Source organism: Bufo bufo, chromosome 2, assembly GCF_905171765.1.
Source record: "Bufo bufo chromosome 2, aBufBuf1.1, whole genome shotgun sequence".
NCBI classification, from domain to species: Eukaryota; Metazoa; Chordata; class Amphibia; order Anura; family Bufonidae; genus Bufo; species Bufo bufo.
In genome coordinates, this window is record NC_053390.1 from 307,195,264 (window position 1) to 307,221,074 (window position 25,811).

The 25,811-nt window shown below is 43.4% G+C and overlaps 1 protein-coding gene across 1 annotated transcript in view; it reads right to left on the minus strand.

Annotated features, from left to right (window-relative positions):
• CARMIL3 (capping protein regulator and myosin 1 linker 3) overlaps positions 1–25,811 on the minus strand; it is a 145,062-nt gene that overhangs the window by 96,322 nt on the left and 22,929 nt on the right. The window contains 12 exon segments of the mRNA XM_040416884.1: positions 1,008–1,112; positions 1,386–1,462; positions 2,067–2,144; positions 5,492–5,601; positions 5,787–5,873; positions 8,264–8,358; positions 16,610–16,698; positions 16,799–16,869; positions 16,952–17,031; positions 18,725–18,795; positions 23,851–23,919; positions 23,921–23,951. Of these exon segments, the coding sequence (XP_040272818.1) occupies positions 1,008–1,112; positions 1,386–1,462; positions 2,067–2,144; positions 5,492–5,601; positions 5,787–5,873; positions 8,264–8,358; positions 16,610–16,698; positions 16,799–16,869; positions 16,952–17,031; positions 18,725–18,795; positions 23,851–23,919; positions 23,921–23,951 (963 nt within the window).

The window sequence follows — 25,811 nt, forward strand, 5'->3', positions numbered from 1 at the left end:
GACGATTGAACAGTTAGAGGCCTGTATTAGACAAGAATGGGAGAGCATTCCTATTTCTAAACTTGAGAAACTGGTCTCCTCGGTCCCCAGACGTCTGTTGAGTGTTGTAAGAAGAAGGGGAGATGCCACACAGTGGTGAAAATGGCCTTGTCCCAACTTTTTGGGGATTTGTTGACACCATGAAATTCTGATTCAACATATTTTTCCCTTAAAATGGTACATTTTCTCAGTTTAAACTTTTGTTCCGTGATTTATGTTCTATTCTGAATGAAATATTAGAAGTTGGCACCTCCACATCATTGCATTCAGTTTTTATTCACGATTTGTATAGTGTCCCAACTTTTTTGGAATCCGGTTTGTATAAAGATAGACTAGGTGTGATTTCAGCTGAAGAGAAGGTTCATTCACCAAATGGCTGATTGCCTCCATTTTATCCCAGCATGATGGAGCCAGGCAGGCTGGGCCTATACCAGCGATAGAGGAGCAAACGGGCAACCTCCACCTGAGTTAAAAAGGTACACTTCTCCTCATCTTTCTGTCACATTTAACACCTCTGGCTGCCATGTACAAACTTCAAAAAACAAATCTGCTACCGCCTGCTAAACTTGATACTGGAGGAAGGGAACTATTTTTTGGTGGGAGATTTGAAAAGTTGCAAAGAGATTTCAATATTCAATGTTCCCCACTCTTCTAGTTAGTTTCCCCTAATGGAAGGGGTGCAGGTGCCCACAGAGAGAGGCTATTCTCGGAACGGCCTGCTCCCGGAGACCGCAATTCATTTCAGACCGGCTCGCGCACAGGCACAGGTAAGGACTTACCTGTGCCTCGCCGGACTTGTCAGTTAAGATGGCAGATCGCATGTGTTCGCGGGCGAACACTGCGAACTTGCCATCTCTAGCTCTGAGTGCTGCCTCTGGCTTCCGTGCCATAGGTTCGCCACTACTGTCCTAGTGTATCTTATCTATTGGAGTAGTGGGTTGCCAAAACAGGGAATCTTAGTTTCTCACCTCAAGAGTTCTGGGGGCACTTTGGTTCCACTTAATGATACATTGGACAGTGACAATGAGCTGCCAAAAAATTTCTCCACAGACGGCAGTGTCTCTGGTGTTCTTCTGTTAGAAAGGAAACAAAATTGTACATTATGTTGCATATTTCGCTACTGAAAGTCACATTTATAGCTGGTGAAATAAAACAAAATGTACTGCATTGAATGTAATATCTACAAAGAATTGAATTTCACAAATTTGTCTTTGGATGACAACTCTGAGACTTCATCAAATGAAATGGATTGAGAACCACATCATACTCAAATATAGCATAATAGCCTTATCTATGATTCACTAATAGTATTCTATGAGATTCTAAAAAAAGCCTAGGACACTCACCGATGTGAAAGAGAATTCTTAGAAAGGTCAAGATGTGAGAGACAAGAGCAACAACCAAGAGCTAATGCACCAAAAATCTGAAGGAAGAGAAAAGACAGCTGAAATATTCTTCACTCATTTCAAATGGGTTTTCTGGGAGTTCAACATTGATGACCTGTCCTCAGGATAAGCCATCAATATCTGATCAGTTGTGGATCTGGCACCCGCCTCCCCTGCTGATCAGCTGTTTGAAGAGGCCACGGTGCTTTGGTGGTCGCTGCAGACTCCTAATAGCTTACCAAACACAATGCCGTACATTGTATAGTGGCTGTGCTTGATATTGGAGCACAGTCACATTCTCTTGAATGGGACTTAGCTGCACATAGGCCATGTGACTGATGACCATGATGGCCTAGAAAGAGGCCACAGCACTCACCGGAGCTCTGCAGCCTCTTTAGACAATGCCGGGAGCTGGATGCCCACACCGAGCTGATATTGATGGACTATCCTGAGAACAGGTCATCAATATTGAACTCTTTGAAAACCACTTTAAGCGTTTTACATTCATTCCTCTATACAACTGATATGAAGCACTTAACTCTGTCCAAACAGTTGTCTTATACAACCCCAATCATGCACTGCTGATATCCCATACACTGCTCCCACACTTGCATTCTTTATATATTGCCTTCATTCCCTTACAGTGTCCACAGCACAGTCTGTTCCTGAGAGATCCAAATAAACCAACGAATTTGGGTGAGACAGAAAAGTATAAAGTGCCTAGAAAATAGAGATTTAGTGGTTATAAGCAATGGGACCAAAGATGAAAAATGTAATTTGTAATATGTGTCTTCTGAGCGATTATTGCAAGGATTGGAGAAGACTGAATTTCAATGGCATATATAGAAAAATATTTAGAATGGGAATCATGCAGAAAAAAGAAAGACAGATGAACTGCAGAAGATATAGGTACTTGTAAGAATGTGAAGTAAAATATGGAAGAATAATACGACAATGGCTTATGAAGTGGTGGATGTAAATAGGTAACCCCAATGTCCAGTATGTATCAGTCTACACTAGAGGTGACTCTACTCTATATCAACTAAAAGATTAGGACCAATCACATGCTAGCTCTGGTAGAAAATTTGATGAACTGCAAACTAAATTATCTAAAATTATACATCTGAGTGTTTGGACTTCATGACTAGTCAACATCCATCTGGAGCCATGTTCACAGCAACTGCATAGTCCATTCTCCCCTTGTAGACTGTGCCTAATAATCGTCCATATGCTACTCACCTCTTATTGGTTCCATCTAAGTAGCCTACCCTCAATATTTTCCCCTTCCTCAATCATCTTCTTTTATAGCATGACTAACCCATTCGACCAATATTCCGATTCTCTTCTTACTCTTTTAATTTCGCTACTCTATTTAACCCCTTCCCACCACATCTATTTTCCATTTTTGTTTTTTACTCCCTTCCTTCCAAGAGCCATAACTATTTGTATTTTTCCATTCACATAGCCATATGAAGGCACTTTTGCAGGACAAGTTGTAAGTTCTAATGGCATCATTTTATTTTCCATACAATGTATTGAGAAGCTGGAAAAAATATATTAATGGATTGTAATTTTGCCATTGTTTTTCAGGTTTGTTTTTACAGAGTTTGCCATGTGGTAAAAATGACTTGCTAGCTTTTAATCTGCAAGTCAGTATGATCACAATGATAACAAATTTACATACTTTTTATGTTTTAATACTTTCATTTTCTTTGCATTTTTTGCATCGTATTCTGGCACCTATAACTTTTTATATTTTTTTTATCCCTAGGGAACTTAAACATGCAATGTTAGATCACTTATACCATAGACTGCAGTGGTATACTATTGTAGTTTATGGGAGAATCGCTGTGTTCCTAGTAAAAGGGTTGGCCATCCCTTAGCTAGATTGGTGGGGGTCTGACAACCTGCGCCCCAACAGATCAGCTGTTCTGTTTGGCTCCGTAGCTGGAAGTCGACGCCGGAGCTACAGAGCACCATCAACATTGTAGTGGACAGTGCTCACCTCCATTTTAGTGAATGGGAGCAGCACTGCTGTGATCAGCGCTGTACACCTCAATGTTGATAGTGCTGTGAAGTTCCACCGCCGATTTCCGGCGAATGAGCCACACAGAACAGCTGATCAGGTGTGGAGTTTCGGATCACTGCTAACGAGCTAGTGATAGCCTATCCTGAGGATAGGCCATCAATTAAAAAAGACTGGGCTACTGCTTAAAGCCTTGTCACAGAAGGGAAAAGGGGGTGGCGCTTTTGGTCACCGATAGCACCCTGCTCCCTGTAAATGACTGCTCAGGTTTGGTGGTCACAATGAGCACTGCACCTGAGGAGTTAAATATCCTTAATTGGAGTTGTCTTTGATCAAGAACAGTGGGTTTTCCGGCAGGTGTCTGCTGTCTAAAACAGGAGCTGAATGGGCGCCATCTTTAAAGATTCAACATCTACCATCCTGTATGATGGATTGTCGAGAGGGGTTAAGAGTGTACATATTATAGAAGTAAACCATGTACTTGCTATGGGGCCTTCAGAGAGCAGATGCTCAGCTCTTGTTGGTTCCATCTCCTTTGCAATCAAGTGGCAAGAACCTGTGCAGAACATCCCTTCTCCAGAAGAAAAGGAGAAGAGGACAGAGAATCATTCCAAAGAACATGCAGGGCATAGATATGGACACACCAGGCCCTTCTGTGGTGAATGGAAAAACAGTGCTCACTTTGATATTTGCTATGAAGCTCTCGTTTTTTCTCGAGTTTTTGCTCTGTTGATTTTGAGTAATATCCAACACGTTGTACAATTTGTATTACATATATTTTTGGGTTACTAACAGAAGGAATCTACTTTATTCTAACACTACTGAATTTACCACCATCTGTTCTAAATGGTAGTGTATTAAATCTTAAATAAATGAACTGAAACAATCTGTAGCAAAATATCTATACGTCATAATAAAATAAAACATATGACACGTGGACTATATCTGTTACAATAAGTCACATATCTAACCATCTGCTTCTAAGTTTTCAGAAAATATGCATTTTAATATTAGTTACTGATTATAATATGACATCTACATTATGTCTATTTTACTACATTTTGCAGGATAGAAGATACCTTTAATTCTGCGTCTTTCTTACTGTGTTACTTGTATGTTGTAGATGTACATGGCAGGTTCACATGCTTTATTTTTGTCTATTCTAACATTTCATGACATGTCATATGGGTCATATGGTTGGGGCTTATGAGATAACTTTAATGGAAAGATGACTTTCGTATATATGGCCACCTCTCAAGCCACATCAAATGCAGTAATAGCTTGAGAGCACTCCCATGGATGTGACCCGTAGGACATGTTTGATTGATCATGATATGCTATAATACCCCTTAAAGGGCTTCTTTGGGAATGATTTAAAATGAATGTTAGCCACCTGCCCTAGAAGGGGAGCAGGACTGTTTGCCTAGGGGGACAGGGCTTCACTATACTGCTCTACATAAGATGGTAATGATGAGATCCTGCCTGTGATATGTTATCATGGCTGAGCAGCCTGACAGGAAAACTCACCAATATGTAGTATATGCAAGTACCAGAGCCTAGTGTGTAGTGAGCCCCCTCATTCCTAGGCAACTTTTCAAGTGGAGACAACAAGTCCTGCTCTCATTCTAGGCCAGGTTGCTGGTGGCCATTTTAAATAATTCACAGGGAACCCCTTTAATCAGCAGTTCCCTAAATATGAATGATATATATATTAGTAAAAGATGATGCAGATAAGGTATAGAAGTACCACTAAAAGGTGCATGTGTAAATGAAAATGCTAAGGAAACAATAAAAATCAGCAAGTAAGGGATTCGTAATGGATGGGGATGTGATGTGCACAACTTTTATAGAATGATACAGCGTGTGAGTGATAGATTGAAGCAGGATGGGTAAGAATTAAAGGGCGTGCATACATGATATTAGATACGGTAGTAGTAGGGGATGACCTGCATGCAGATAAGATGTAGAGACAGTGAAGAATTAGGTGAGGGTTATAAATGCATGCTGATATATGGGTAGTGTTGTTAGGGGTCAGTCTCACATTGGTCTCCTCGCTCCCGAGAAGTCCAGGGTTCTTACTGAGGGTCAGTGAGTGCAACGAGGAGGAGAAAAGAGCATTCTGGCAGAGAGACTGACACAGAGAGAGTGCTCCTACAGAAAGAAAGCCCAACAATAATATACGTACATGTAGAGCATTGCACATGCCAGGTTATCACACACACAGTGCCACAGTCGTCCAGTTTCTCACAAACAAGAACACAATTTAGGCAAGCACGGTAAGATATTATAAAAGAGTGCCACAGTTACATGCAGGAAGATGGCAGGCATTAATGTACCTCTCGCGGTGATGTTTGTTTTACTCAAATTGAGGCTCCTAAGTCCAGCATGAAAATACAGGAATTGCTGGGAGAGAGCAGAGATTCCTGAAAACAGCAAAAAGTTTTATGTAACTAGGGCTTTCACACATCAGAGACCTTTATAGCTCCTCGCCCAAAAATAGAAGGCCCAGAACTTTTTGCCCTCCCCACCAATTATAGGAGATAAATATGGCATGAGCTTCTGCCCCCTTTCGCTATACCTCATTTGCAATTTTTTCTTTGATCTTAGAGAGTGGGAGACATGTACAGGTTAGGCTTGTTCACATCTGCTTTGTGGGCTCCATTCAGGGCCTCCATCACAGATTCCACGAAAAACAGCAGTTAGAAATATCCTGCATGTAGGACTTTTTTCTCAGCTAAAAAAAGCTGACTCCTGGACAGAAATCAAATGGATCCCATTATAGCCAATGGGATCTGTTAGGCTCTGTTCCTTTCAGTTATGTGCGAATCTTCTGTTATTTTCATTGTTCTGTTCCTATAATGGAGCAGAACAACGGAAATCAATAATGCTGGTGTGGAAGAGGCCTAACACAACCCATAGCAAGGGAAGAGGAGTCTAGCTCGAGCTGGCCCCTATCGTTGTATGGGCCCCAAGCAACTGCATAGGCTGCCTGTAGGGTATGTATGCCCTAGGCCAGTGATGGTGAACCTTTTAGAGACCGAGTGCCCAAACTGAAACCCAAAGCCCACTTATTTATCGCCAAGTGCCAAGCCAGCAATTTAACCTGAATAGCAATATAGTATATTTTCCATGTATCATTTAGCTATAATAGCCTGCCTACATTCAATGCACTGCCTGTGCCATTCATAGTACGCACTGCGTTGATGAAGGACAGGAAAAATCAAAGGCATATTAGTACACCAAAGACTTTTTCAAGGGTGTGGGTGCCCACAGAGAGGGCTCCGAGTGCCGCCTCTGGCACCCGTGCCATAGGTTCGCCAACACTGCCCTAGGTAGTCATTCTGTGGTTAGTTGTGGACAATGTAATGCAGTCCTTTAGCAGGAGTGTCTATTCATAAGGGTGACTACAGGCATGGAAAAAACTCTCTGCATCCCAAGAAATAAAAGGGGATTTGAGGTGGTTGTTAACTAGTTTAGTGGTTGGAGTAATTATGTTGAGATTCTCTTTAAGGAGCATCTGTCAGCAGGATCAACCCGTTATAATGCCTGGCAGGGCTGATTCTGTTCTTTAAAATCATACTTTACTTTAGCAGATCCATGATACTGTTACTGAGAAATATTTATTTTAATTATTAGGGCTTAAAGGGGTTGTCCCATGAAATACATTCTACAGTTTTCAAACCAGCACCTGGATCAGAATACTTTTTTAATTGCATATAATTAAAAATGTATTATAGCTACTAAGTTATTCAATTAAATCTATCTGTATAGCGTGGCCTTCTGTTTGCTCTTTTTCTAATTTCTCTGTCCTCCAACTGCCACCAGTTGCAGCAGCAAGGACATGCCCCCTTAAAAGGACAGACTACCTAAGGTGATAGCTGGAAATAAATCTAGTAGAACAATTGGAGCATTGAATGGGGAGACGCCTGGATATATGTGAGGTACAGGGCTGGTTTGAGCTTTGTCAGAAAGAGGCACTACAGGTGAAACTCGAAAAATTAGAATATTGTGCAAAGTTCATTTATTTCAGTAATGCAACTTAAAAGGTGAAACTAATATATGAGACAGACTCATTACATGCAAAGCGAGATATTTCAATCCTTTATTTGTTATAATTTGGATGATTATGGCTTATAGCTTATGAAACCCCAAAGTCACAATTTTGAGTACCCTTTTGCTCAGGGATATGGATTAATTAGGCCTCGTTCACATCACCGTTTCTCCTTTCCGTTCTCGGTGAAACGGTGATGTGAACGAAACCTTAGCTGACTAGAGTGTGACACTTTGAGCCTAGAATATTAAACCTTTTCACAAAATTCTAATTTTAAGCTGCATTAATGCAACTCCTTTTAATTTGCATTACTAAAATAAATGGACTTTTCCACGATATTCTAATTTTTCAAGTTTCACCTGTATATGATCAGATTTTTATTTTTTACATTACTGATGGGACAAACCCTTTAAAGTGCTCTGAGGGATGGGCCCTAGCCTCTCGGTGCCCTTATCTCCTCCTCTCTGCAGCACTGGGCACTCTCCCTTCATTTGATTGACAGGTCCAGTCAAGATGACACTACTGGGTTTTGCCCCTGGAGGACAACAGGATAATCAAGGTCAGCTCTACTAGGCATTATGGCTGGTTTAATAGGGTTGCTTCCTGCCGACAGAAACAATTACCCACAATGAACATATCATTTATATTATAAGTATTCATTTGCTACATAAAGAAGATAGGACTTACCATGTATTAATAATATATTATGCTGTATACACATACACAGAATATATTTCATGTGCACTATAGTGGAGGGATTACCTCGGTCTTCCAGGGGGTTGTGTGACAGGTTCAGCGAATGCAAAGAGGAGGCTGCATTATCTGACAACACAGAGGCCAAGCGGAGAGCGAAATCACTGCAGGAGAGAGAGGGACAGAGAGAGGAGAATGGAAAAAGAGAGGGATAAGCGGTGAGAGAGAAGGGAAGGTGAGCGAAGTGGGTACTGCTGGATTCAGTCTAACGTTATCTCTAGAGATGAGCGAATCGAAGCTGAGGAAGTGGAATTTGATCCGAATTTCAGAAAAAATTCAATTTGCAACAAATGCAAATTTCCTCGCACTTCGTGGTAATGAATCGCAATTTTTCCTAAAATGGCAGCTACACGTGTGAGGACTGAGGACATGAGGCAAGGAACTCTGGGAAGGCGGGATCACCCAGATTGACATGCATGCATGAAGCCAATTAGCAGCCAGCCAGCCCTGTGATGTCACAGCCCTATAAATATGGCATCCATTTTAGATTCTGCCATTTTCTAGCGTTCTGAGTTCAGGGACAGACGAGAGAAGGCTCTAGGGACAGCAATAGGAAAAACCTCATTGCGAACAAAGAAATTCAAAAAACTATTTATAAGTGCAGGGGAAGGATAGGGAGGAATTATTTCACAGCATCTTAATGCAGGGAAAGACATCAGAAGGCTCTAGGGACAGTGCTAGAAAAGCGATTTACAAGTGCAGGGAAAGTATATTTGGGGATCCAAATAGCCATTATACAGATCTGTCATTCCAGCAATTTGTTCTTGGGGTGCAAGTGCTATGTTGAAAAGCCTTTAGTGACTTATATCTGTGGAAAAAGAAAAATATATATGCAGTTCACTTCTGCAGTTATATGTGATGAAAGCATCTAGTGGCGTATTTCAGTACAAAAAGAAAAAGATATACGCAGTTCACTGTTGCAGTTATTTGTGGTGAAAGCATTTAGTGATGTATTTCAGTGCTAAAAGAAAAATATATAAGTAGTTCACTGTTGAAGTTATTTGCGGTGAAAGCATTTAGTGATGTATTTCAGTACTAAAAGAAAAATATATACGCAGTTCACTGTTGCAGTTATTTGTGGTAAAAGCATTTAGTGGTATATTTCAGTGCAAAAAGAAAAATATATACGCACTTCACTGGTGCAGTTATTTGTGGTAAAAGCGTTTAGTGGCTTAGTTCAGCACAAAAAGAAAAATATATTCTCAGTTCACTTCTGCAGTTATACAGTATGTGTTGAAAGCGTTTAGTTGCCTATTTCAGTACAGAAAGAAAAATATATACGCACTTCACTGGTGCAGTTATTTGTGGTAAAAGCGTTTAGTGGTCTATTTCAGTACAAAAAGAAAAATATATTCTCAGTTCACTTCTGCAGTTAAATGTGTTGAAAAGCGTTTAGTGGCCTATTACAATACAGAAAGAAGAATATATATGCACTTCACTGGTGCATTATTTGTGGCAAAAGCGTTTAGTGGCTATTTCAGTACAGAAAGAAAAATATATACGCACTTTACTGGTGTAGTTATTTGTGGTAAAAGCGTTTAGTGGCCTATTTCAGTACAAAAAGAAAAAATATATGCACTTCACTGGTGTAGTTATTTGTGGTAAAAGCATTTAGTGGCTTATTTCAGTACAAAAAGAAAAATATATTCTCAGTTCACTTCTGCAGTTATATGGGTTGAAAGCATTTAGTGGCCTATTTCAGTACAGAAAGAAAAATACATACGAACTTCACTAGTGCAGTTATTTGTGGTAAAAGCGTTTAGTGACTTATTTCAGTACAAAAAGAAAAATATATTCTCAGTTCACTTCTGCAGTTATATGTGTTGAAAGCGTTTAGTGGCCTATTTCAGTACAGAAAGAAAAATATATATGCACTTCACTGGTGCAGTTATTTGTGTTGAAAGCGTTTAGTGGCCTATTTCAGTACAGAAAGAAAAAAATATACGCACTTCACTGGTGCAGTTATATGTGGTAAAAGTGTTTAGTGGCTTATTTCAGTACAAAAAGAAAAATATATTCTCAGTTCACTTCTGCAGTTATATGTGTTGAAAGCGTTTAGTGGCCTATTTCAGTACAGAAAGAAAAATATTTTCGTCGCTTTTATGGGTGTTTTAATTTATTTAGTTCAGCTAAAAGTATGTCAGACAGAGAAGTGCCAGGCCATGCACAGAGGAGTGGCAGAGGCATAAATGTTTCTGGTGCAGGCAGAGGTCGTAGCAGAGTAAGGGGGCGTGGTAGCAGGAGTCGCAGCGAGAGGTCTGAGCTCCCGATGTGATCTAGCAGTCGTGTCTTGACCAGCAACCCAGCGGGTCTTGATTGGTTAACTCGTTCATCCACTTCATCCCAAGTGACATCAGACACCCCAGCCAACAGTCGGTGGGTTCGTCAGACACAACCCTTAGTTGGCATGGCCCGGGAGCAGGCCCTGTGCCCTCACCTGTCCTCAACCTTCCTCTGTCCTTTTCTGTTCCCTCACCCAGAGAAGTATTATATGCTGTTGGCTCGGCTCCACTTTTCAGCGAGGGCGAGCTACTAGAGGACAGTCAGCAGCTACAGCCCAGCCAAGATCTGGAGGAGACATCCGCCGCTTCCTCCGCTAGGCGGGCAAGTAGTCTCCTGACCCAGACACAGTTAAGGAAGACATCAATAACGTGCAGACAGTACTCGATGATGATGAAGCCGATCTCACTTGGGAGTCAGGTGAAGGGGCTTTATCATCATCAGGAGAAGAGGGTGGCAGCTTGCCTGTGAGCCAGCGGCAGAGCCAGCAAGTCAATAGGGTGGCCGGGAGTCAGCAGGGTGGCAGCAGTGGGAGGTCGGGAGCCAAACGTGCCCAGGGTAGACCACCGCTCGCAGAATCCTACCTGCCCGGGTAGTAGTGGTGCAGTGGTTCACGGAGGAAGCGGCAGTAGCAGTCAGTCAGTGCGGACTGTTGGGGGAAAAATACCTATTCGGCAGTGTGGCAGTTTTTTGTTAATCCGCCTGTAGAATCTGTGGGCAGAAGGTGAAGCGTGGCCAGGGTGCCAATGTTGGCACTACGGCCCTGCATCAACATATGCAGCATCGCCATACAGTGGCCTTGGAGAACCGTGGCTCTGATGTGGTGGTCCAGCCTACCGCAGCAACCTCTGCATCACCCAGTGGCACGCACCCGGTTTCAGCCAATCAAGGCTCCACCACCTCAGCCAAAGGGAGCTGTCTGTCATTTTCATCTTCTGCTGGTCCAGATGCTCCTGCTCCTCCTACTCCTCGTCAGTCATTCCGTCAGCAATCGATTACCGAAGCGATTGCCAAGAGACAGCAGTATGCGTGCATGCATCCAATGGTGCAGAAGCTGAATGTGTTCCTGGTGCTGCAGTCCCTCCCTTTCCAATTGGGGGACTCTGCACTTTTCAGAGAACTGATGGCTTTTCTTGTGCCGAGCTGAGGTGGGGAGTCCCAAATTGTCATTTCTTTGCAAAAAAGGCAGTACCAGCCCTGCACAAATATGTCGAACAGAAGGTGGGCCAGTTTTTGAGCCTGTCGGTGTTTGCCAAAGTGCATGGCAGCGCCGACGTGTAGAGCTGTAACTACAGTCAGGGACAGTACATGTCCTTTACGGCCCACTGGGTGAATGTACTTCCTGCACAGCCACACCAGCAACTTGGCCAGGTCACGCCGCTTCCGCTTCCACGTTGTCACGCCGTTGGTCCTGCGACAATATCTGCCTCTGACTCCTCATCCTCCACCATGTACTCAGCCTCCACTGCAGGGACAAGTCACAGTGCCCCTCCAGCATACCACATGTGCAGGCACAGCGTGTCACGCTGTTCTTGCACCTGTTTCCCTGGGCGATCGGAGGTCACACAGGGGAGGAACTACTCTGTGTCCTTCATCAAGAAATCGAATCCTGGCTTTCTCCCCAACAACTCAAAATCTGAACCATGGTGACCGACAACGGGAAGAACATGGTGTCGGCGCTGCGTCAAGGAGGGCTGAGCATGCACCTGCATGGCACACTTGTTCAATCTGGTTGTTAAGCAGTTCCTGAAGTCTTCCACCCATCTGCAAGACATTCTAAAAATGGGCAGAAAACTTTGCATGCACTTCAGCCACTCATACACCGCAAAGCAACCCTCCTTGAGCTGCAGTGGCAGAACGGCATCCCCCAACATAGGCTGATATGCAACGTTTCCACCCGTTGGAATTTCACACTACATATGTTGGACCAACTATATGAACAGAGAAAGGCCATCTATGATTTCTTGATGATGCAAGCGGATAGGAGTACTCCCCTGTTTTAACTTCGATGTTAGCCAGTGGCAGCTCATGAGTGACACCTGCCGTTTGCTCCGCGTTTTGAGGACACCACATTATTTGTCAGTCGCCGGGACTACGGGATGAACAACGTCATTCCACTGCATTCATGTACTGGAACAGATGGTGGTAACAATGGCTGGTCAGGGAACTAGAGACGTGGTACCTAGATCTCACGGCTACATGAGCCTGTGGGGGGGCTGAACTGGAAGAGGGAGGAGAGGGGAGGAGGGACATTGGAGCACAGACAATGTGTAGTGAAATGGGTGGTTTTTCTACTCAGGTGAAAGGACAGGAGGAGTAGGAGCAGCCAGAGGAGCTAGAGGGCGATGAGGAAGACGAGACAGGTGACCCAGACACACCTTTGCAGTATGCAGTGGAGATGGAGGCAGGGAGTCCCTCCAAGTCACTTGCCCAAATGGCCCAATCAATGCTCACTTGCTTGCGTAGTGACAGCCAAATTGTTACCATTCGGCGGAGGGATGACTTCTGGCTCTCCACCTTTTTAAACCTCGCTACCGGTCCAGAATGGGAGCCTTTTTTTACACCTACTGAAAGGGAGGACAAACTGAACTACTACAGAGACATCCTATGTAGTCAGTTGGCCGCTGCCTATCTGCGCCATTGTCCATCCTCTCACAGGTCTGACCGGGGGGGCCCTCTGCGCTCACGTTCCACTGCCATGGCTGCTGGGGGAGGGGTGAGGTTTCAGGAGCAGCTCCATCAGCAGCAGCCTGAGTCTACAGTCGCTGGATGAGTAGCTTCTTCACCCGCATAGTCAAGAAACTACGCATCACAGCAGGTAGACCTGGAGCAGGACCTGAACCAGCAGGGTGGTGGCATACTTGGATAGCACCCTGCCAATCCACATTGAAGATCCACTGGACTAGCTGGGCAGCCAAACTGGATTTGTGGCCGCAACTACAGAGTTTGGCTGCTGCTGTTGCTGCCATACCACCCTATGTCACTTTGCCACTCTGTGGCATCCTGATGCTGCTGCCATCTCCACACTAAGTCACCTTGCCACTCTGTGGTATCCTGATGCTGCTGCTGCTGGCTACTGCCATCTCCACTCTATGTCACCTTGCCACTGTGTGGTATTCTGATGCTGCTACTGCCATCTCCCACTATGTCACCTTGACACTCTGTGGTATCCTGCTGCTGCCATCTCCCCACTCTGTCCCCTTGCCACTCTGTGGTATCCTCCTCCTGCTGCTGCTACAATATCCACACTGTGTCACCTTGCTACTCTGCGGTATCTGGATGCTGCTGGCTGCCATATCCACACTATGTCACCTTTGCCACTCTGTGTATCCTGATGCTGCTACCATCTACCAAACTATGTCACATTGTCACTGTGTGGTATCCTGATGCTGCTGCTACTGCCAGCTCCACACTATGTCACCTTGCCACCTGTGGTATCCTCCTGCTGCCATATCCACACTATATCACCTTGCAACTCTGTGGTATTCTGATGCTGCTACCATCTCCACACTATGTCACCTTGCCACTCTGTGGTATCCTAATGCTGCTGCCATCTTCACACTATGTCACCTTGCCACTGTGTGGTATCCTGCTGCTGCTACTGCCATCTCCACACTATGTCACCTTGCCACTCTGTTGTATCTCCTGCTGCTGCTTCTGCCATATCCACACTGTGTCACCTTGCAACTCTGTGGTATCCTGATGCTGCCACCATCTCCACACTATGTCACCTTGCCACTCTGTGGTATCCTGATGCTGCTGCCATCTCCACACTATGTCTCCTTGCCACTCTGTGGTCTCCTGATGCTGCTGCCATCTTCACACTATGTCACCTTGCCACTGTGTGGTATCCTGATGCTGCTGCTGCCATCTCCACACTATGTCACCTTGCCACTGTGTGGTATCCTGATGCTGCTGCTGCTGCTACTGCCATCTCCACACTATGTCACCTTGCCACTCTGTGGTATCCTCCTGCTGCTGCCAACTCCACACTATGTCACCTTGCCACTCTGTAGTATCCTGATGCTGCTGCTGCCATCTCCACACTATGTCACCTTGCCACTCTGTGGTATGCTCCTGATGCTGCTGCCGACACCTCCAGACTCTGTCATTGGGGCACTCTGTGGCCTCCTCCTGATGCTGCTGCTGCCTCCACCTCCACACTCTGTTATTGGCCACTCTGTGGTCTCCTCATGTTGCCGCCACCTCTAGATTCGGTCATTGTGCCACTCTGTGGCCTCCACATACTGCTGCCACCTCCAGACTCTGTCATTGTGCCACTCTATGGCCTCCTCCTGATGCTGCTGCTGCTGCCGCCACCTCCACACTCTGTCATTGGGCCACTCTGTGGTCTTCCTCATGCTGCTGCCAACTCCAGACTTGTCATTGTGCCACTCAGTGGCCTCCTGATGCTGCTGCCACCTCCACAATCTCTTGTTGTGGTGCTACTTTGGCCTCCTTATGCTGCTGACACCTCCACAATCTCTCGTCGTCATGCCACTCTGTGGCCTTCTCATGCTGCTGTCACCTCCACAATCTCTCGTCGTTGTGCTACTCTGTGGCCTCCTCATGCTGCTGACACCTCCACATCTCTCATTGTCCGTACCACTCTGTGGCCTCCTCATGCTGCTGACACCTTCATAATCTCTCGTCGTTGTGCCACTCTGTGGCCTCTTCATTCTGCTGACACCTCCACAATCTCTCGTTGTCATGCTACTCTGTGGCCTCCTCATGCTGCTGCCACCTCCACAATCTTTCATCATCCTGCCACTCTGTGGCCTCCTGATGCTGCCGCCACCTCCAGACTCTGTCATTGGGCTACTCTGTAGTCTCCTCATGCTGCTTCCACCTCTCCACTATGTCATAGGTCCACTCTGTGGACTTCTCATGCTGTTCCCATCCTCCCCACTTCATGACTGGGCCATTATTTCGTCTTTCGGCCTGGCTGACATCATAATTTATTTGATCTTTCTTCTGATCTGTCAGAAGGAAAGAAAAATGAGACGCACAATGGATCCCGTGTGTAATGTAGCAGCTGTAAGGCCTGTATGGTCCCATCAGAATTGGCTTATGACTTGGTAGCCAAAAGCAGGAGTGGGTACAAAACACAGAAGACATGCAAATAATCCATTCATGTGTCAATCCATTTTGTCATTAGCAATACTGATGGATTATTGAGCAATTGCTGACCGAGTGATGGCGTATGCTCAACAGACAGGATCCGTTTTTTGTGGGTTATTGTTTGACGGATCAAAGGAAGGGCAAATTAATCTGTGACATCAACACAAACTTACTGCTGACACCCTCTCCACTCTGTCCGGGGGGGGCTCTACTGGTATACGCGTTAATAGAACAGGTTCTGTAGACATCTATGTGGAATCAGCTGGCGACGGTGTATAAAGAGTGTGCTTCTTCTTGGTGCTAACATCGACCTGTAAGGCTGAGTTCATACTTGTGTTATTTGGTCAGTTTTGGCCCCGTGACTGCCCAAATAAGTGAAGTGTCATCTGCATGTCATACGGACTCACAGTTTTAATATACTACCAAAGCAGACTCCCTATGTGTGTTACTGTAAGGCACAGTGTTCTCACCACTATAAAGCTCTTTGCAGCCAGTAAATAGCTGTTTTTTTTAACGCAATTCGCTGCAAATAAATTCAGAATTTAAAAATTCGCTCATCTCTAGTTATCTCCATTATGTCAATCCCGTCTTGACTTTTTTTTTATTACTTATTGTTATGCCCAGTTTTTCTCAGTCAGCAATCTATTATGTCCCATGATGAGCTCATCTTTTATAACACCATTCATCTCAAACACTACAGGCATTTATACTCATGCACTCCATATTGAAACCCCTTCTAGTAAATAACCTGGTCGGGACAGAATAACTCCCATTAGGTGTCTTCATGAATCACCCCCCTCCTGGTCTTCCCACATTCTTGTTCATCCATTTTCTTTGCACCCCTTCTATTTATTACATCAATGATTTCCTCTAATATCCCTAACGTTCTCCTATCTCCCTCTCCACCCTTATCTCTGTATCCCATCTATATATCCCTCTGTCTCCCTCTCTCACGCTCTCAGTCCGCAGTCCTCTAGGATTAGCTCCTCTAGGTGCTGTGATCGGCCCACACAATGTAGGATCTGTTCTGTCACCTCCGATCCCTAATTGTAAAAAATATTTAAATAAAAAACAGCAAATTAGGCAATATATAGATATCATCATTTGTGCCACAAACAAAGCAGAAATGCTTGCAGCATTTACCAGTTTGAGATTTGCGGCCTGGAGCCTGAGAAAATACTGATTATACGCCAGAGCTGCAACAACCAGAGCAGGTCCCTGTGGAGGAACAGAAAGATACAGTGTGAGCAATATAGTAGCCTACGAGTAGTGACAGCGCTTTCCTACTGCTTTCCCCTGACCTGCTTTCCAGATGGCTGAAGTCCTGCAAGTTAAATTCCCGGCTGTCCTGAGAGTGATAAATCATATCCACATCCTGAAATGAGACACAGAAGGAACAAATGAGAAAAACTGCATAAACTCTGCAGTAACATCAATCAGTTTTCAGATGTAACATTAAGGGCGCCTTCACAAGCGGCATGATTTTGTGGCAGAAAATTCTGCAACTGAAAATCAGCTCCATTCACCTTAATGGGGTTTGCAAAAAATCCATGTGCTTGTCGCCCCATTTGAATGAACTATATAACTGATTTTCAGTCGTGGAATTTTCTGCCACAAATTCTGCCGTGTGTGAAGGCACCCCTACAGAAATAAATGCATCATCAAAGACAAACCATAGGGTAAAAAACCAGAGCAGCATCTACCCAACCAGAGAACATCTTGTAAATTTACCCCAAACTTTTTGTTAAGCTATTCCAGAGCAAATTCCATTGCAAACTTTCTAAAAAAGCCTTAAGACCCACTCATATGCTGGATTTAGCATATTCCGCAACAGAACCTCAGTGGTTGTTCACTTTGGAGGCCACGAACCCGCTTGTGGCTTAGCTCCATTGAATGGAGAACATTACACAAGTTCAAGTCTGGACCTTGGTAAAATTCTGCCTTAAAAAATAAAAATGATAAAATGCAGGGTATTGTATAATTGTTTATAACGTATTTAAATACATTGCCTGTTTGCATTGTTTTGTGGTCTAATTTATTAAAATCTTGCTGGGTCAATTTTTCACAGTCGTTGGCCATTAATTGCACAGTTTTGTTTTTTCTTGCAAGCAACGATAACGGATAACCAACCAGATTTACTACTGTTTCTGTGCCTACAATCTATCTAAAAAGTGTTGCAAATTGGCCCAATTTTGGCGCAACTAGGGGTTACTACACTTTTTTCTTGACTTGCTCAAAAAAGGGACAGGGCTTAACAGGAGGTGGCAGGGCTTTACATTAAAGGGGCATTGGCCCTAAAATATGCATTTTTGCACCAAAATACTTCTACAATTCTGCTGCAAAATTCAGCCTCAAAGTACGCTAACCAATAATTGGTATAGAGTCAGAGAATAGTGTCTATCCCTGCACCACATTTATCATCTAGCCTCAGCCCATGTGATAAATCTGGTGCAGGTCTAGACCTCGATTTGATCGACTGTAGTCAGCCACAACCTGAAGTTTATGTAAGTCAATCATTCAACAGCCAGTCAGACATTATACATGGGGTGGTAGTTTTTCTCCTTTCTGCATTTCGTGCGCATTTATAATCGTTTATTTTCGGTATATTTCTAGTGTGTGTCTGATGAACAATTTAAAGCTCAAGTCTATTGCCAGCTCAAGATATTTTGTCTTGTCAAGTCAGTTGTTTCCTACATAGAAAATCTCCCTCATCACTCACGCTGGTTGACAGTTTCCCTGTCTTCTCCATGTTGGGAACAGCATCACTTACAGATTCACTGTCACAGACCTGCTGTTCTGTATGTGATGAGCGGGAGCTGTGTTTTCTGCTTACTGGCTGCGTCTGGCAATGAGATTAAGGATAAAGTGCCAAGATAGTGTCAATAGATCATTGTGGACTGAACCCATCAATTTAATGTGTATGGGAGGAGGGGTGGCTTCGGACTCTTTCCCAATGGAAGATATCAAGGGAGAGAAGGATTGGGACTGTTGAAACTCAACCTGCCTGATACTGTGTTCTCCCCGGAGATATTTGGCCCTTTAATTCCATGAAAGCTACATATAACTTACCACTGAACCTCTTCTCTGCAACACACGCCATTATAGTCACAAAGAGCAGCATACGTCTCTGAAAAAACCACCTAAAGAAAAGGGGATTGGAATCATTACTAATAAAGTCACTGATGATGGAGCATGTTCTTTTTTTTAGTATTAGATTAGAAATTTTTATTTTATTTATGTATCATTAGTGATATAAAAAGCACAATCTCATTCAGGGAAAGAGACATATTGAATAGTTTTATTTGTCCACACAATTTACCTTTTATTTAAGTCATAATGATATATACTAACATCAAAGAAAATAATAAAACATGTTAGAAGTAGGATTGGTTGTTAGTAAGGTGGTCAGGATTCATGTTCCATACAAAATTTATTTATTTTGTAAGCAGTAATTTTCTTTAACAGATCCACACTAGCTTGGATGTAGTAGTAATGTAGTAGTGTGCCATCAATCTGGCAATCATTGGGATCATGAAGCTACCAACTGCCTGAGACCTAGGCTACTTTCACACCAGCGTATCCATCATGGATCAGCAAAAATGCCTCCCGTCAGAATAATACCACCATCTGCATCCTTTCTGAATGGATCCGGTAGCCAGACGGATCCGTCTCTAAAACCACTGTAAGTCAATGGGGGACGGATCAGTTTTCTTTTATGTCAGAGAAAACGGATCCGTCTTCATTGACTACATTGTGAGTCATGACGGATCTGTCTTGCTCCGCACCACATCGCAGACAGAAAAATGCTGCTTGCAGAGTTATTCTGTCCGCGATGGGGCAGCAACCAAAAGGAACAGAATGCATTTTGGTGCACTCTGTTTCGTCAGTTCAGGTTTTGTCCCCATTAACAAGTGCCAGCTTGTGCTGTTTACACAGTAATTTACAATAAAAGGTGACACTTCTGTTATAAAGTTGGAGGTAGATAACAAAGGACTACACCATGATGACAGGTGGATGCAGTCATCAATGGCAAACAGCAGTGTTCAGTGATGAAAGCAGGTTCTGTCTTGGTACTAATGGTGGCCACATCAGAGTTTTGCAGGAGGGCTGAAGAGTGCCTACTGCCATCATGCATAGTACGGAGACATGAAGAACCAACACTAGGTGTCATGGTGTAGCCGCCATTAGCTACCATGGATGTTTCCCCATCTGGTATTCGTAGCAGGAACATTGACCAGCCTTTGGTATGTCCAGGACATTGTGGAACTAGTCCTAGTACCTTTTTTGACTCACTAGATGTGGTGTTCCAACAACATAATGCCTTCCACACACTGGCTGTGCTACACAAAGTAGTCTTCAGGGGATCCAGCAGCTCCCCTGCAGATCTCTCTCCCATCGAGAATGTCTAGGATTGTATGGAGCGACGAATTTCCCATCACAGCGGTCAAGAACCACCTTGGCTGAACTACGGGTACAAGATGAAAGATCTTGGAATGTCATACCACAGGAGGATCTCCAGCATCTGTATGACCATTAAAATGCCAGGGTGGCAGCCTGTATCACAGCAAGGGAAGATGCACCCAATATTAATATGACCCTGCCTCATCATATACTCTGCTGTACAAAATAAAGGTGCACCACCTTGGTTGTGTGATCATTGACCAAGCACCACTAGCAGTTTATACTGTGGTCATCTTAGGTCAATCGCATGACGTTTTTCAAGGTGTTCTTTCTTTCCTTTTCCGCTAGTGTATATACAGGTACCATGACTTACTTTATTTGCTATGTTTGATGTACCTAATTGTTAAAAACAAGATAAAAATATACATCATAATACATAAAAAGTTCTGTACATTTTATTTTGTGTGACATTTCAAGGCATGCACTGTGTGTGAAAAAATAAGAGGTGTAAAAAAAAAAGCACTACAGATGAGTCACGATGAGTACTAAAAGGAATCAGCACTAGAAAGAATGCCAAGGCTAAATTTGACATACAATGATGTAGGTGGCAGGGCAGAAGCAGGTAGAAAAATCAAAATTCTGTTGCAATCTACCACAAAATCGCCAAGAAAGAAGATCATTAATGTTTTGGAAGCACATAGGATGAATGCTGCATGAATGGTTTGGCTTAGTAAATTGGTCATCCGCAAATGTCACGGTAGACAAAAAAAGTTTGTGCATCTTTGTGTAGAGTGTGGAGCATGTAGTCATAAACCAGTCACAAGGTCACAAATCGAAAAATGTCTATATGCTATTTATGAAGCCCGCACTGAAAATGCTTTCAGTTGAGGTTGGTCCATCCTTGTGGAACACAATGCCCTGTAAAATCATTGACAAATGGGCATTGGGATTTTTTACTTTAACACAGGCTTATTTCCTACCGTAATGAGCGCCGATTGACAATACAGCCTGTCAATCGGTGCTCGTATAATGAAGCATTCAAAGTGTATTGGGCACGAACGATCGTTATTTACCCCCCGTTTACACGAGGAGATGTGTTGCTGAAAAAAGATCTTTTTTTTATACCATCATTTAAGACGTGATCACACGACAAATGAACATTTGCTCACTTGTCAACTGATTGGGCGGGCATGCTTAGACGGGATCAAACACTCGTATGTGTGGCAGAGTGACCAGTGTGTCCCTTCTGGCACCAGAGCCTGGATGCAGCATCTGGAATTAGACTGATCTGATGGATCCTGCACATTGAAGTGTTAAAAGCCTTAGTAACAGGACTCTTTATAGGAATCAATAGCAGGACATAAGCCGGCCTTTCACCACAATACAAAGCTATTTTTACTTTTTCTTTCCGGATGTACAATTGAAATTGCTGATATTGTTCACATTTGAGATCCCAGTTTTTTTTTTTTCTGCTTCAGTAATAAATATCAGATGAAACATTGAGCTTGGTCAATTTTCTGCAAAACGTAAAAGATCTGCAGAATAGATCTAATCATGATGGCACTAGATGTTAACTCCTTATGATCTGGATTTACTATAGAGGATGCTTTGGTCAGTTGCACTAATGTTCATGCTGACAGACCCTAATAGGCAGACACATATGGCAGACCTGTGATTTTCCTTCAGGCTCCTGCTGCCATGGCAACCCATTAATACCCACATTGTGGAGTCTCCACTATTAACTGTGGTATTCTCAGGGGGTTAAATTGCTGGTATCTCAGCCATCTCCAATCCATGCTCCCATGTCCCACACCATTTTTCACGCAATACATGTACAGTGGTCTGTGTTAAGGAGTTAGATGGGTTTGTCTTATGAAGTACATCACAACCCTTCATCTGATTGTTCCGGCTTCGGCTTCTGAAACCCCCAGAGATCAGCTGTTATTGTTGGGAGAAATTGGGCCTTCTACCTCATAAGAATGGCTATCCATGTAACATATGGGTAGAAGAGGTCCACCACAGCCAGAACTAATACTTATCGGCTCTCTACTCTGCTCATGGAGGGTGACCCTAAGCACTATAAATATACACTATATGCATACAGCTTAGAGCTAGACTAGATGCACCAAATTTCTCACAGTAGCTTACATTGTTATGATCAGTTTGGAGACTCTTTAGAAACTTTTATCTAACTTTATCCCTCCTCTTGGTTGGCTCACTTACAATTTTTTTTCCGCCAAAATTTTGATGCAATATTACACATTAACCCGTACCCCTTTCCACTAGTTAACAAACCCTTTTCCTCTGAGCCATGCCTACTTGTCTAGTGAGGTATGAAAAAGGTTTGTTGCCGCACGGCACATATACTAGTGTTTTGTTCAAATTGAGCCAGATTTTTAAAGAGCTAAAAGTTAAAGGGGTTTCCTGGCCAATGAAAATGTCTTAAAACAGGCTTGGATCGGTGCAAAATAATAAGATAAGTTATACTCACCTTACTGATCCCCTGCCGCTCTCTGCCAGTTTCTACTTCCTGGTCCCTCTCAACACTGCCTGAGTGACCTACTAAGCAGTCATTTCCTGCATATCGCGAGGGACCAAGAAGTAGAGACCATCTGCAAGCGTCAGAACGGGAGTGGCAGGGGATTAGGAAGGTTGGTATCACTATTTTTATTAAAAGAATCATAGATCAGACAAGTGATAACCCCTTTAACAAGTTCTAAAGTTAGACCTCTTTCACGTGATGACATCCGTCACAAGATGGTCAGTGGTCCTTCCATGAAGATGTCCGTGAAGGATCCGTGTTTGGTCCATGTGTCTGTTTTTTGCCCTCCATTTGTCATCCATATTCCATGTACACTGCTAGGCTGAAAATTAATTTTCAGAGCATCCAACCACGGACCAAACGCTGAAGGCATCCATGTTCACAGAGGGATCCGTAATCATGGATAAAAGTAGAGCATGCTTCAGTTGTCCTTGGAAAACCACTGATATATGAAGAACACACATTAAAGTCAATGAGTACACGTGCTGTCTGTGAGACCTGGATAGCACACAACCGTGATTCACTGACAAGTGAAAGAGGCCTTAAAGGGGTTATCCCATCTTAGACAATGGGGGCATATCGCTAGGATTTGCCCCCATTGTCTGATAGGTGCGGTCCCACCTCTGGAACCCGCACCTACAAGGAGAACGGAGCCGGGGAGAGTTGTGGCCTGGAGGACCCCGGGGGTCCCGGGGTCCGTCCACCAGCCAGGCGCAGCTCCCTGCCTCTCCCATTGAAGTGAATGGGAGCGCCCTGCGCAGCGCGGCCACCGCTCCCATGGAAATTGCTGAGCCAGTGCTCGGCTAATTTCGGTGGCTTCATAGAAATGAATGTGAGGGCGGCTGCGCATGCGCAGTGCGCCCTCCTAAAATTTCTCCGCTCCGTTCTCCTTGTAGGTGCGGTCCCAAAGATAGGACCCTCACCTATCAGACAATGGGGGCATATCCTAGCGATATGCCCCATTGTCTAAGATGGATAACCCCTTTAATGTTTATAGCCAGCAAATAAAGATGCTACCAGTTACATCAAGCAACACATACATTTTATGACCATCACGTAATCAATATTCTTCATCATGAATTTCATTTTAATTTCATTTTCATGTCAAAATGTAATTACAAGTATTCCATGGCTATTAATGTTATATTATTCGTGAATGATATCTTGTAATATTACAAACACGTTAATAAAAAGTACATATGCAGCAGTAACAAATCACTTAGATAATTATCTCAAAGCTATTTAGCCTTACCGCAGATCCAGTTGTAGCGGGAAGCCCAGCAGTGTCGGAGTTTGGAGATGAATTTCGGGAACTGTCCGCAGGACTCGGGATATTGTCGCCTGACCAAACATCTGTCACATATAAGCAAGATGGGTTGCAGAAAATACATCAGTGATTTTTATTAGGAAGTTGTTTTAAATGAAAACTGAAATGTAGTTCATTGAAAGTAACCAATTACTTCATACTATTTATTTCGGAAGTCTATCAGGAGAAATTAGTAGCTTTTTTCTTCTAAATACATGTATGTATTTCTGTTATTTTTAAAATATATGGAGATGGAGACATCATTTTGTCTAGGTAATTCAACCTTTCTTGAAACACAATCTTTCCAACATGACACCTAACAATCATTAAAGAGCACTTGGTCAGCATGAAATCTAGGCATACTGCCTGGTAGGGTTGATTCTTCTGATGAAAGTGATAACTGTCCTGTACAAAATCTGTTAAAAAAGACTTTCATTGTATATGCAAATGAGTGCTTCAGTGCACCAAGGGGACAGGGCCTGAACCCCTGGGTGCACCTCAGTTCCTCAGCTTTAGGCCTCATGTACATGACCGTATGTATTTTGCAGTCCGCAAAAAGGATCCGCAAAAAATACGGATGACGTCCGTGTGCATTCTGTATTTTACGGAACGGAACAGTGGCCACTAACAAAACAGTACTATCCTTGTCCGTAATGTGGACAATAATAGGACGTTCTATTTTTCTTGCGGAACGGGAATACAGACATATGGAAACAGAATGCACACGAAGTACCTTCCGTTTTTGTTTTTTGTGGACCCATTGAAATGAATGGTTCCGCATACGGTCCGCCAAAAAAATGGAACGGACACGGAAAGAAAATACGTTCGTGTGCATGGGGCCCTTACATTAATGGCCACACCCTTTGATGCACTGAAGTCCTCATTTGCATAAAGTTTTTTTTTTCTTGGGAATGCAGCAACTGTAGACAGGCATTGGTTTAATCAGCAGAGTCAACCATACCAGACAGTATACCTGATGACCTGGCTGACATATGTCCTTTAACCCCTTGGATACCAGAAGTTTTTTCATTTTTGCGTTTTTATTTTTCTTCCCTATCTTCCTTGAGCGATAACTTTTATATTTTTCCGTTCACATATCCATATGAGGGCTTACTTTTTGCTGGACAAGTTGTAATTATCTAATGCCATCATTTAATACGGCATACAATGTAGTGGAAAGGCGGGGAAAAAAATTCCAAATGGGGTGGAATTGGAAAAAAAAACACAATTCCTCCACCATTTTACAGGTTTTGTTCCTACAGCATTCACTTTGTGGTAAAACTGCCCTTCATTCTCTGGGTCAGTACGATTACAACGATACCACATATTTATAGGTTTTTTATGTCTAATACACTGCGTGCAGAATTATTAGGCAAATGAGTATTTTGACCACATCATCCTCTTTATGCATGTTGTCTTACTCCAAGCTGTATAGGCTCGAAAGCCTACTACCATTAAGCATATTAGGTGATGTGCATCTCTGTAATGAGAAGGGGTGTGGTCTAATGACATCAACACCCTATATTAGGTGCGCATAATTATTAGGGCAACTTCCTTTCCTTTGGCAAAATGGGTCAAAAGAAGGACTTGACAGGCTCAGAAAAGTCAAAAATAGTGAGATATCTTGCAGAGGGATGCAGCACTCTTAAAATTGCAAAGCTTTCTGAAGCGTGATCATCGAACAATCAAGCGTTTCATTCAAAATAGTCAACAGGGTCGCAAGAAGCGTGTGGAAAAACCAAGGCGCAAAATAACTGCCATGAACTGAGAAAAGTCAAGCGTGCAGCTGCCAAGATGCCACTTGCCACCAGTTTGGCCATATTTCAGAGCCTGCAACATCACTGGAGTGCCCAAAAGCACAAGGTGTGCAATACTCAGAGACATGGCCAAGGTAAGAAAGGCTGAAA